At 43.6% G+C, this 13,470-nt stretch overlaps 1 protein-coding gene and 1 pseudogene across 8 annotated transcripts; one reads left to right on the top strand and one right to left on the bottom strand.

The window, feature by feature from the left end:
- Nucleotides 1-379: 379 nt before the first annotated feature.
- LOC136527257 (rho GTPase-activating protein REN1-like) lies at nt 380-9,575 on the bottom strand. 8 transcript variants are annotated; one of them, XM_066519910.1, is made up of 26 exons: nt 9,060-9,575; nt 8,853-8,967; nt 8,619-8,735; nt 8,048-8,170; nt 7,645-7,681; nt 7,347-7,423; nt 6,510-6,580; nt 6,345-6,423; nt 5,899-6,046; nt 5,374-5,493; nt 5,166-5,243; nt 4,888-4,943; nt 4,734-4,803; nt 4,459-4,543; nt 4,002-4,245; nt 3,736-3,924; nt 3,083-3,110; nt 2,791-2,969; nt 2,668-2,717; nt 2,250-2,310; nt 2,076-2,159; nt 1,680-1,796; nt 1,443-1,594; nt 1,299-1,359; nt 971-1,210; nt 380-875 (listed from the first exon to the last, which is right to left on the bottom strand). In XM_066519910.1, the coding sequence occupies exons 3-26, from the start codon at nt 8,652-8,654 to the stop codon at nt 681-683; spliced, it is 2,580 nt and encodes an 859-aa protein (XP_066376007.1). In that variant the 5' UTR covers nt 8,655-8,735; nt 8,853-8,967; nt 9,060-9,575; the 3' UTR covers nt 380-680. The 8 variants fall into 8 exon arrangements, with proteins under 8 accessions (XP_066376007.1, XP_066376006.1, XP_066376011.1 ...); XM_066519909.1 differs by having other exon boundaries at nt 8,619-8,731; nt 8,880-8,967; XM_066519914.1 differs by having other exon boundaries at nt 1,443-1,510; nt 8,619-8,731; nt 8,880-8,967.
- Nucleotides 9,576-10,611: 1,036 nt separating this feature from the next.
- Nucleotides 10,612-12,535, top strand: LOC136525468 (sucrose:sucrose 1-fructosyltransferase-like; annotated as a pseudogene).
- The last annotated feature ends 935 nt before the right edge of the window (nt 12,536-13,470 follow it).

Here is a 13,470-nt window from a genome sequence, read left to right as displayed (position 1 = left end):
TAATCTACGCATGTTTTCTCTTATTGGTTTCGCTTTGTTGAGACTTTGTTGAGACAACTCTGCACTTTGTTGAGACTTCCTATTATCCTCGAGGGAGCTATCTCTGCACTTTGTTATACCTTCAATGTTATCCATGCTTTACTGTGAACCTGTAGTATGTTTCTAGACAAGTCAATTTGAGCTTTAGAATGTATCAGGATGTCTCCATATGCATATGTATGCGCAAAGTGCTTTGAGCGATGATCTATTCGGCAATGAAAACAGCTAGTAGTTGGTGTGTTCAACAAAGCAGCCTGCCTAGCCGCGGAGACGTTAAATCTGTATCTATATGTATCAGCAAGTTTGAAGCAGTAGAATTTATGGAAACATGTACAGACAGTACTAAGGGTGGGTATGGGATGCACACAAACTACACTGGTGGTTCAATCATAGGCTAACTGACACGGTCTAGCATGTGCTAAAAAAAAGACACTGTTCCGGCTGGTCTGAAACTTTGCTGAAACTGGCTAAAAAACATTATTCTGGCTGAATTGTTATGAGAGAAAATACTGTTCCAGCTGAAAAAAGAAGCTGAACAAGCCGAATATAGGATAAGCCGAACAGGGCCATAAAAAAAACACGGTCTAGCGTTCAGAAGAGCACATCAGGGACAGACTAACATCGATTCTTCTTCATCAGGCTCAACTCTTCTTCCTTTCATGGCCTTTTGGTATTGGGGATTTGACTGATGGAGCAGCAGCAGCTGGGGGCCGACCCAAATCCAAGCTCTGCATCTCGCTTGCCAGCAGCGCCCTCCGTTCTTTCAGGAAGTTGAGCCGGTTTGTCAGCTTTACTAATGCCGTTGACGCTGCTGGTGGTATGCTTCCACCGAAATCCTGATCAGCAACAACATAGGAGCACTCATCATCACTAGCTCATCAATTGACAACATAGGAAAGGAGCATCATCTCATCTCATCTCAAGCACAAACCTCTAGTCTGCTGGATCCATGAAGCCCTCTTATCAATGGGCTATTTGAATACTGTTTCTGCGCAAGATACCACTTCGAATTAGAGGATGATGACGACGACCCATCTTGGCCCTCCCTGGCAATCGATTGCCTTCTTTGAGGAGCCCTCTGGCTGATGCTCCCGACTGCCTCGTGACCTGGCTTGGCTGTTGAAGAAGGCGAATGCTGCGCAGTTTGCTTCCTTGACTGCTCAATATCACCCTGAAATGTTTTCTGTTCTTTTTAACCTGGAAAAGAGTTTCCTCCCGCTTATATTGAAAGCAGAATGAAAGGAATTTGGCACTCTTACAATGTCAGATGCAGAATCACCCCCAACAGTCGGTGACGCTTCCACTGATGAGCTTTCAGGTCTGGAGAAAGGGGCCCCAGTTTAGTACAAGTCTACAACCGAAATGACGCCAAAGAGAGAGAAAATAACAGACCAAAACCTTACCCGCCAAGCCTGTCTGTATTTACGAGCCGTTTGTTGCATGATTCACAGCACAGCAGCTGGCTGCTAACCTGCCCACGAAGATCAGAAACCTCTTGCTTCAAGTTCATAATATCAGATTCAGCAGTCGCAACTTCCTCAAGATCAGCCTTAGTCTTTAATTAACAGAGTAAACATTTTAAATCATGGAGAACAAAGGAACTCAGAATAAACTCGCTAATCACTTCTTTAGGAAACTACCTTGCTGTCTACTGTTGACGGCAAGGACACCTGCCCTCTTCGCAAATTCATCACCCCGGACTCCAAGGATGTTCTCAAATTTCTCTCCTTCTGCAGCTGGTCCCTCAAACTTTCAACCTATTGAATCAACAATTTTTTGCTGTCAAAAAGAGAAATGTATGACTTACTCTGAGAAAACACACCCAAACACCTTCAGAGGAATGAAATACTACATGGCCATAATTTTGCATACTGAACACTTTGAGCATTATTTTATTGCAAAGCTTCTCATCTAATCACTGTGGCCTTTATTTCTTCTTGATGGCACAACGATCTCTTATCGAGACAAAGTGATCCAAAGCTACCTGGGTTTTACTGACCCAAAATGAAAAGAAAAGATAACCCTTCAGTTCTTACTTCTTTTTCAAGTGCTAAACGGCGCTTATGTAGTTCCTCTTTCCGCTTTTCTAGACTTGACTGTAGGATTGCATTTTCTTTGGCCTATGAAAGAAAAGGAACAATATCATCTCATCGGGAGGTATACAATGCCACTTAACCCAATTCATGTGATCCTAGGGGAAAAGGCTTTACCTCCTTTGCAATTTTCGATTGGAGATCAATTTTGCTGCTCTCAAGTTTCTCAATAAGGGTCCTTGTTCAGAAGCCACATCAGAAAATAACTCAAATGTCAGCCAGAAATTGTGAAAGCTTCCTTGCATGTTTTATTTATTTTTCGTTCCAAACTGCTGTTAAGTTTTGTTTGTGATAGTTTTACTAGTTGAAGTCAACATGCAAACACCAAATTGAAGGACAGCTTCAGAGTGAATAAGCGAATGGCAAATGGCAAGTTTGCGATAGTATTAAACAAAGACCAATATCACAAGTAACAAATAATGTATTGAGAAAGAAAAGCTGGAAAAAGATTGTGGTGCTTTCAAAGTATATATGTTTGCAATTCTTTCAATAAAATAGGACATGCCCAAAGGCCAAAGGTGTCCAGGCCACTTACTCATCATCGCTGCAGCATTCAATCTCCTCTGTTGACAGGTCTTTCCTTGCCTGTATATCAAGTGTTCCCATAAAACCTACCAGCAGTAATATGAAGAACTGTACCAATAACATTTTCACTTACTGAAGTACGGCCCCATAAGGTTCTTTTGCCCTTCTCCATAGATTTTTCTCTGGAAGATGATGAACGAGAAGTTGATCTTAGTATACGATCTTTGGATCCATTTGGTCCACATGATTCTTGTTTCTGGTTGGATTGAGTATTGATCTCCATATGAGAGGTATCCTCTGCCTGTGCACCTTCTATGGAAAATGAATTAAGCGGAGAAGAATTTTGATCAGTGCCTTCCCTTGATGCACCATTTTCTATCTTGCTGCTCTTATAGGAGGTTGAAGATACTGGTTATTTTCATTACCTGCAGTTTCTGAGATATTGTTTTTAACCTATGGACCAAGAAAAATTGAAGTCAGAGACCTAAAGCTGCAGTTCTGAAAAATACATGTGTTCTACACCAAATGAGCAAAGTTATTTGCAACTTTGTATGTGCTTTGAAGCAGTAGTCTAAACAATTCTTCAATATTGTATCCAAGAGCATAGTGTGACCAAGGTTTTCTTGTGTAAGAATATAGTTACAAACACCGCAAAGCGATTTGCAGTATATGATGCACTTAGAAGTCTCCATGAAATAAAAGCAGTTATTGATATAACCATCTTTATAAAAATATAAATACCACTGTTTAAAAGTGGAAAAATTTGACCACACACATAACTTAGGCACCCATATTAATGGACAAAACATATGAGCCAAGGAGCTAATCTATGCATGCTAAAAGGAAGAAAAACAGGGTAACCTCAGAAATTGAAATAATAAAATATAGCACATTGAAACAAGAATCATATCATGAAAAAAAAAAGGGCAGACCCGGTGCCGGAGGCTCCCACAAACAAGAATCATATCATGAAAGGCTGAAAAAAAGCTAACATCTGTCTCGAAGGACCTTCCAATGCCAGCATGGAGAATATCTCATCTATAATGTTTTGGAATCCATACAATGATCAGTGAAGTACCTCGACATTAGCGTTGATCTCATGTTCACTGTCATCAGAGTAGTCCAAGTCTTCTTCAATGTCATCTTCACCAGAATCATAAGAACCATCGTCATCATGGATGTCATTATCTGTGGAATATTCCTTATCAACATCATCATCCTCAGACTCGGTATAAGCATCTGAAGAACAGGAACCTTCTTCCAAGTCCTGTATGATAATCAGTTGTTATAACTCATGAATGGCTACGGGAAGTACTTCAAATGGATCCAGTAAAAAGAGGATACATCAAATATCTGATAAAATTCCTCCATCATAATAATAACAATAGCTTGTGCATGATTCGCAGCCGCAGCAGCTTGAAGTAGCTGGAATGAACTGTCCCCTCCCATACTAAATTCATTGTCTATGTCACATTCTCCAAGAAGAAGAGGTCGAAGGAGGAGTGGTGCCATGCAAGCTGCCAAAGCAGATTGAGACATCCTATTCACAGCTTTGTGTGACTCAACAATTTGCATCATCTTAAGAGTCCTGAAAGAAACCTGATTAGTCTGGAGCCGATTTGTTGGAATAATTTTGTTATGGTTCTACAGGATAATGTAACTCAGTCAAATTGATTATAATGATATCAAGGGATGAGAAGCCCCCATCAAGAATGAAAATCCAGCTATGACGCCACAGGAATTAATAAGTATAAAGCTTTGATTGGCAAGAAAATATGATATAAGCATATAAGTTAGATACCTCTGCAACAATTGTCGATTTGGTTCTGGGAAAACTTCATATATCACCCTATTTATCTCATCAAGTCTTCTTGCCTTGTCACTTCCTGTATAACACTAGTCTTGATCATTGTATGATTCTAACATATCAAAATGCTGTAGATAAGGGCACATATTGATTTAATTATGTGTAGTTACTTTATGACATCAATTGGGATTATATATCAGTTTGATTGATAAATTCAGAAATGCAAGATAACTACTGAATGCATAAGCAAAGTTCCAAATCAATCTTACGGTATGCTTTAACCAGGGCAGTGCAACATGATGCAGGAACTGGAGATGATGGCATCTCTCGAAGAACATACTGTATCAAAGGAAAACCAGACAAATATCAGTGAAGAGCATTCCTTTTTAGTGAGATTGTAATCAACACTTGCCAAATATATACCTTAATACAGTCACCAATAACATGAGCATCCTCTTCTGGGGAGAACTCGTTTTTCCCTAAAAAACAAATTAAATGTGTCTTAAATAGTACAAAGAAGAAGGTAAAGCAGTCAAAGCAAATAAAAATACAATTCCCACATTATTATGGCCCTCATAAAATATCTTCATGAAAACATAGTGAAGAAGACAGATTATTTTATTAATTGAACTAAAGACTGCCAAACACCAAAAGTAGTTATCCTAGATAAGAAAAGAAAAGGTTCAGTCCAAAGAAATCACCCTTTTCATAATCCCGAATTCTGCGTTTGACTTCTTCAACATCAGCAGACTGACGCAGGATGCCCTCTACCTTGACCCCTACAGATGAAGGTTTTTTTTGTGTGTGTTAGGACTGTGCTGAATGATTTATAGCCATTTATGCTTTTACTCAACATAACGTAAAATTTGGCAAGATTGCGTAATGACCGCAATAAGCAAAAGAACTTACCATGATCTTCAATGAACTTCAGGGCCTTCTCCAGAAATGATGGACTACCATCAGCATCTACTAGTGCAAATTCTGCAGGTCTGCCAATAACAGAACTGTCCTCCGCTGCACCACAAACAACTGAACTTGCTTAGCATAATGAAATGTAAGGATCCATCCCTCTCCCTCCCACAAAAAAAGTTCAGTTATCAGCAAATGCAGGAGTTCCATTCTACTATTTACAATTAGCGCAGTGATGTCTCTAAGTTGATCATCGCCCTTGCATGCGCTACCCTGGAGTCAGTGGCACTTGATTTATTTGCCTCTCTAGATGGCCTTTCGTTTTTAGGATCACCTTCTGAACTATTAAGAGTTTGGTTGTATGGTTGCTTGAGTGTGCATTTTTTTCTTGTAATAAATGTGGCTGATTCCTCTATTTTGAGGATGAAGCTGGATTCTTTCCATTATGTAAAAAAAAGACGCAGGCATATTATAAACATCTAATATCTGAATGGTGAGCAAGTGATGAAAATTAACACAGCTTACACTGTTCAGCTGGAGCTTCAGCAGGTTCTGCTGCTACATCAGTGCTGAATATTGGATTTTGCCCCATTGTATTTGCTATGCTGGGTGCCTGTGCTAGAGCACTCTCCAGTGCATTTCTCCACTCATTTAGATCTTCTGCAGTTTCTGCCTGCTTGGTGAAAATTCATACTATTAATTCATAAATAATAACATACAAGTATGGTACCTGTAACAAATTAATGGAACAAAAACGAGCCAATTTCTACAGTGTTACGGCATAGACCCCTGCAAGCTCCTAAGGAACTAGAACTAGCATGGCCCTCCCCTCAATCTAACCAAGTAACCATCACTACTGCTACTTCAGTCACTACCAGCCACACTCAGTTGTGCAAACCGCAACAAATAACCAAACCCAACTGGAACACCGGAAGCAATATGCCAGACATTGTATGAACTGGACAACTAACCTTCAGAGTGAAAGTTCGTCCATCACGGCCATCAGGAAAGAACACTGTCAAAAGTTTCCTTTCTTCTTTGACGACAACACTTAACCATTCCCCAATATTATAAGCTTATCAGACAATATAGAAGAATCATCAACCTTTCGTCAAAGTTTCGGTTTCATTGCATACCTTCCGGAGCTATTCAAGTCGATTCCACCAAGTGTAACAATTGGTTCAGCTCCTCTGGGTGGAGGCACATTCTGAAATTAAAGCACAAAATTGGGAGTGAGTACTGTGTTATTTTTTTTTTAAGAAACCAAACTTCAAAAATGGAAAGAAAAAACAAGCTTTAGCAATTGTACTTATGGCTTGATACAACAAAAAATAACCTTTTGTGCAACTTTTGTTATCCAACTAATAGGACGAAAAGTAACTATCCCACTTCACCACTAGTATCACCAGAATGTTTCCCCTGACAAAATGTGTATGCAATGATAATTGTATTCTGATTTCCATCACAGTAGAGTAATGTCAATTCGATAATCTATAGTGGTATCTGAGCAACAATATATCACAAGTAGCTGTGCGTATAGGTAAATAATCATGGTATAGCGGTATAGCCGTATTGAGAGGGCCCAATAAAAACAGAACTCAGTCAGTCTAGCAGATACTATATCGCCAGCAACTACTTGGTAATGACTAACAAAGTAAAATGAGACTTACAGCCAAAGTAAAACTTGAAGAAAATATTATCTCATTAATAAAGTGCAGGTTTCACAATGTTATGGTCATTTGGGAGTGTATTTGCTAGGATCTCCTCGCGAGAAGCGGATTAGCATTACTAAAGCTTCTTTAGTGTTCTTCATTACAAGAAAAATTATTTTACCTCAAACATATGAATAGGATATCACAGAGAGCAGATTGACGTATGAATAATGATGTAAATAAACACAAAAAAGTACAGATAATACAGTAGAACTTAAGGAAAAGGAGGAACATTGAAGGAACTAGTGCAGTATATCTTACAGGGTCACTTCTGAAGAACACTAGGGATGCCCTTGTAAGAATAAACCAGCGCTTTTTCCATGATGTCCATCCAATTCCTGTTTATAGAAGATTTAATATGTAGTGTTTTATCTTGAAAGTAAAATGTGATCAACTATGGAAGTCACTAAGTGGGGCAGCCAAGCTTTGACGCTTAAACAACATATGACCATTTGGCACTAAAAAAGGGATAGCATAAATAAACTATTTAAGATATTAAAGGAGAGGGAGGAGAACACAGAGTTTATGCAATATCATACATATTCGCAGGAAAGCATACCTTTAGATGAAAGTAGTAAATGTCCACTCTTAAGAACCTGCACTAGAAAATGTTTATCATTGTCCTCAAAATTTTTCTACAAAGATACGGAGAACATAACCAGGTATATTTCTCTATTTTTACTGTCTATCACGACTTAAATAATAGTATACTTTGCAACAATAAGATAAGTTTCTAATAACTTTCACTTTGACTATATGCTGAGGCACAACCAAGTTGCAGATAAGCATCAGTGGCAGCCATGCACAGTGATGACAACTTGTGAAAACATCAAATTGTATAAATTCAGCTGATACGTGTTGAGCAGCGTATTAGTTATAGGACACGGTACATCATTAAAAAGGCCATTTCTTTTATTTTCTTTACTGCAGCACAAAGCCTTTAGTTGTAAGATTACACAAACCTGGCAACTAGGACAAGAGGTCGGTGGGCTGTCACCAGTTTCAGATGTGGAGTTCGGGTCTCCCTCCCCACATCGACAGGTCTTAAACTGATTTACATTTTCAGTAGGCTGTGAAGAAGAAACCTATCAAGAGAATTAAACAAAGTGAAGTGAACATGTAGAACAGTGCCTCGGTCAAACAATTAAACAGTGATCTTGTGAACTTGACTATAGTGCAAAAGGAAGAGGGGGGGGGGGGGGGGGGGGGGGAGAGGCTTTTACGTAGAGAAGTTTTATTACTATTATTATATAAAGCATAATAAGGCATGGATTTTTGTTTCAGCATATCCTCCGTAGGCATGCATTATGCAGCATACTCTCTGTGATTTATTACTCTTTTGTGTACCAATGATTCATAACTAGAATGCCTGAAGTAAACTATACGGTGTGATTGCTACCCAACTCAGAACAGTCATATCCAGTTTATTACTCCAGTAAAGCACTTGAATAATGCAACGGGGTATATACACATTGATAACCAAACTCCAGCACGGAACATAAAAGTTATTGTCGAAACATATGAACCGCTTACTTGCTGGTATGGAATCCTGAACTCGGAAGCTGACATTGTCAGCCTGGTCTAAACGGCCGACTTACGAAGAACGTCAGGATGATTTCTGTCCTGGCAATGTGCTGCCGTTCTTGCTCCCTATTTAGAGATGCAGGGTACAATGTTAGTGCCCATAAAGTCATGAGCTTTGTGCTCCACAACCCCCAAAAGAAGAGCAAGGTGAAAAAAAATGGCACAAGTAACTGATCCGAATACCAATTTGCTGTGCTTTCAGATAAAGACGTGCCTATGTGGAGGTGATGGATGTGCGTTGTTCCAGCCTTCCAGGTGTGCAACCAAGATTCGATTTTGATTGTGTGAAGGGCATGGACTGTCGATCCATGATCCATATCGCAATCAGCTACAGGCTGACTGGCAATGTACATTCGAAACATATAGATGCTGGGGCGTCGCGGATGTTACCTGAATGAATTGAGGGAATAAATGTCACTGACGCGAATGGCGGAGGGAAGCGGCGAATTCAGATTTCAGAGTAATTGCGTTGCGGCTTGCGGGGGCAGGAGAGGACAGGAGGCGATCAGAAATCCCCTAGCCTAGACTAGCCTCCCGATGGTTGTTGCCCCCGACAGCTGCAAGAGCTGCCCCTCCTCCGCTCTTCCCTCTTGGCCGGTCTTGTTGTTTGTGGCAGCAATCCATGGTTGGTTGGTTGAGCTCCCTCTTCTCCAAGATACATGGATCCGATTGGAGTACTATTCTTGGTAATGGAGTGGACAGCATCGGAGAAGCAATTGGAGACATGGCATGCGGTTCAGGTGGAGGGACGACGCCACGTCGTTGCCCCGCCCGCGCCCGGGGTTCCTGCTTGCTCCACTGTTCACTCCCGCCCTCTCTCCGCTGGGATTTGGGGAACAGTGACCAGCCATCGTCGTCTCGTCTCATCCGTGAGCGCCGCCGGAACCGGAACCGGAACACAGCAGCAGCTCCAACCCGTGGGACCATCCGATCCGAGTCAATGACATATTCGATTCACACTGCGCTGCCTTTCAAAGATACCACTCCCTCCGGTCACAGATAATTACGTTTTAAACAAACACAACGTTAACTAGCACTTTTTGTTATAAGATAAAATATTTATCAAACTTAACCAAAAAATATGTATTATGAGGGCAAACATCCAAACTCAACGCAGAAGGCATATAAGGGCTTCCCACAGTTTCTAAATCGGTAGTCTAGGTGAGATTTTATTGGCCATAGAGAGAGATCACCGAGCTAGCGCCTTTGAACTCGCTAATCTCACATGGACTCCTAGAAGACTTCCTCTCTCAGCTCCTTCCCTCATCTGGTAGAAAGGTTGCATGCTTTTTCGATTTTTTATTGTTTCCAAGCTAGCGATTTGATATTGGCATTGAGCACACCCTAAGAGCTGAGGCACTGGTGTCGCTGAGGCACTGGTGTCGTTCTTGTGTCTTGTAGAACAACCGTGCCAGAGTCTCATATGGTTAACTCAAGACAACCCAAACATCACCAGGTTTGAAATTAATATATAGTTTATCTTACTTTTAGTGATGTTGAATAGAATCTCCCTGCTACTTTATTCATTTTGTCACTTGTTGATCAGCTTGCTAGATGGTCTCAGTCTGTTCGCTTGCTCGTAAACGATCGTAAATTTCCAGTCAGGAACAGTGTTTTTCTCTCACACCAAACCAGCCAGCAGTAAATAATCCACGATATGATACGGCCTCCCGAACAGGCTGATTGCACTTTTTCCTCGACAGACACACAGCAAAAGGTGAATTAATTAACCGAGGGATGACGAGTGCAATATACATATGATGATCCATCAAACATGAAAATTTAATTAGTGTGCATGTCTGTTTATGTTCTTAGCCATCAGATATATTTTGATCCATCAGAGCAATTACAACAATATATATAATCCCAAGTTGAAGAGAGGAGCAGTCAATCTAGATTAAATTGATTTCGGCGGTGCTAGTACCTGGATGGACGTCCGCACATGCACTACGTCTCCCTCCGCGTACTTGCATCCCCCCACGCAGGGTCCGCACGGCCCGACTGCACGTGGGGAGTCCCGAGCTCGCGCCTCCTCCGCTTCTCACGAGCATGCACGTGGCCAGCAGCTGCATCAGGTGATTACGGCAGGTGGCTATGCCAACATCCAGAAGAGGAGGAGGGAGCGGCGGATGCTCAGCTAACGCCGGGAGGAGGAGGAGGAGACATCGAGGCGAATGTGAGGTAGCAGAAAAGCGAGGACAGAGATGCAACACCCGATCTACTTTTGAAATATCCGGATGCAACTTTTGCAATATACTATGTCTGAAGGCAGATGAAACACATGAAACTTGCATCTGAAACACTAGTTGCAACACCAGATCTACTTTTGAAACATGCAGATGAAACACTTGCAAACATACGTCTGGAAAATGAGATGAAACATTTGGAGCATACACTTGAAACACATGTGTATAACCACTGCAATACATGCAACATTCTGATCTACTTTTGCAACATCAAGATGAAACACTTACAACATCCAAATAAAACATCTGAGACACTTGAAACATACTCTTGCAGCCTGGGCTTTGCTGGGACGAATGGAGGCACGCCGGCGCGGAGGTCGACGGCGGCGCATGGACCTCGCTGTGCGGCAGTGGCACGAGCAACTCGCCGGCGGGCGTGGCGTCACAAGAATCTCGTCCCCCTCGCCTGCCTGCTAGAGCATTCGTTGTGGAGGCTCGCCGGCTCGGTGGAGACGGTTGCGGCTCACTAGCTCGGTGGAGGTGGTCGCGGCGAGCGGGCCCCCCACGGCAAGGAGGCTGCACGGTGGAGGCGGGCAAGGCAGACTGGGCCCGGTGGGGAATACGGCGCGGAGAAAGCCGCAGGGGATGGGGTGCGGCACTGCGGGGGACCGGCGGCGGCGAGGCGGGGTAGGGTGGGCGGGTGGGCACGGCGACGCACGGAGGAAATGGCGCAGCGAGCATCGGATAGGATCACTGGACGAGCGGCGCGTGTGGGAGTGAGCGGAGGGAGACGTCCTTCTTAAATGTATCATTATCGAATTGATTTAGTCCACATCCCCCGGACCGAGGCCGATTCGGAGCGCGCCGACGTGGCCAAGTGGTGGGCGTCGGTGCAGTCCATCCCCCGGACGGTGCTTCTGGACACCAAGACCGGCGGCGCTAGCCTGCTGCAGTGGCCCGTCGAGGAGGTGAACTCCCTGCGCGGCTGTGCCTCGGCTCCGCCGACCTCAGCGGCGTCACCGTCGGCCCCGGCGCCGTGCTGCCGCTCAGGCTCCGCCGCGCCACACACCCGTTGGACATCGTCGTCGCCGAGTGCCCGAGTTCACCCTGGACGCCCGCGCCGTGGACGACAGCGACGAGGCCGACGACGTCGAAGAACATTACGACTGCGGCACGGGCGTCGGCGTCGCTGGGCGCGGCGCGCTCGGTCCCTTCAGCCTGCTGGTGCTCGCCGACGCCCGCCACGGCGGCGGCGGCGAGCGGACGGCCGTCTACTTCTACGTGTCCAGGCAGCAGGGGCGGCTGAGCGCGCACTGGTGCCACGATGAGACTCGCTCGTCGCGGGCCAACGACATCGTCAAGCGCGTCGTCGGCAGCGCCGTGCCCGTGGCCCCGTGCTGGACGGCGAGGAGGAGGCCCTAGCTTGCGGTGAGGGTGCTGGTGGACCACTCCATCGTGGAGAGCTTCGCTATGGGCGGGAGGACGGCCGTGACGTCGCGCGTGTACCCGACGGAGGCCATCTACGGTGCCGCCGGGGTGTACCTCTTCAACAACGGCACCGTGGGCAGCGTCACCGCCAGGAAGCTCGTCGTCCACGAGATGGACTACTCCACCTATAACCTAGACTTCGTCATGCCCACCTGCAGACCTCTAATGGATTATGGATTAGTTAATAGCTAGTACTCCAGTAGATAAATCTAGTACTCCAGTAGATAAATCCATCCATCATTGTCTGCTCATTATTTGAATGCGATCTTTTCGGGCGAAATGAAAAGAAAGGAATTGCTGTTTTTTTTTTTATCAGAAGAAAAGAAAGGGATTGCTTGCAGAGTAGAGATGGAATGTTTCTGGCCCAAGCAAGACCCTCCAACTGTCATGCATGCATAAAGACCGGAGTGGACCAGTATCAGTGTTGGGCCTGGCCCTTTGCCTTGGGGGTAAGGCATATGGCATCTCTATGCTCCCCTAAAAAAAATGGCATCTCTATGCTCTTTGCGATTCTAAAAAAAAAAAAAAACTCTATGCTCTTTGCACACAAAAAAAAACAAGATTTAAGTGCTGAATGACAGGGCTTCTACGTCCCTAAACAGCTCCAGTTTCTAGCGAATATATTGTGCACTACAACAAAGAGTTGTTTTCCTGTAATATCTTATCAAAATGAACTGAAAGCTAATAATAAAGCTAGAAAAACTAGCTTCATGGGCTCCGGCTCCTACCTAAATAGTATGCCCTTATTTTAGGCCCATAAACAAAGTTGTAACAAAAATTTGCAAGAACCTATAGATAGAATCAAAGTGGTGATGGTGAGGGCCATATGAGAGTATAGAAGGGAGAAGCCGTGTGAGATGAAAACCTCATGTACGATTTTGGAGAGTGAGTTAACTCCAAAAACCCGTCCTCACTCCACATTCCAGGCTGCATCTCGTTGCTCTTCTTGCAAGTTGCAGCGAAGGGCATATGCATCTTTTTTGCTATTCCTGCAAGAAAATGATTCTAGCTTATCTTTGCTGGCATGCAGTCGTCAGAATAGAGATGACATGAAAGCAAATGCGAGCCCAAGCAACTATAAAACAGGGTTCTTAGCCAGGGCAACAAACACAACAAAGATATTTCTC

This window comes from Miscanthus floridulus, chromosome 19 (assembly GCF_019320115.1).
Source record: "Miscanthus floridulus cultivar M001 chromosome 19, ASM1932011v1, whole genome shotgun sequence".
In the NCBI taxonomy this organism is placed as follows: domain Eukaryota; kingdom Viridiplantae; phylum Streptophyta; class Magnoliopsida; order Poales; family Poaceae; genus Miscanthus; species Miscanthus floridulus.
This window is presented reverse-complemented; position numbering and strand designations above follow the sequence as displayed.

What these genes read in the sequence shown, in the direction of transcription:
- LOC136527257 (XM_066519910.1), bottom strand. Translation starts at nt 8,654, where the DNA reads ATGTCAGCTTCCGAGTTCAGGATTCCATACCAGCAA. An exon ending in GACTTGAATAGCTCCGGAAG is followed by an intron (nt 6,424 to 6,509) that starts GTATGCAATGAA and finishes GGAATGGTTAAG; the next exon opens with TGTTGTCGTCAAAGAAGAAA. An exon ending in GAAGTTCATTGAAGATCATG is followed by an intron (nt 5,244 to 5,373) that starts GTAAGTTCTTTT and finishes CTTCATCTGTAG; the next exon opens with GGGTCAAGGTAGAGGGCATC.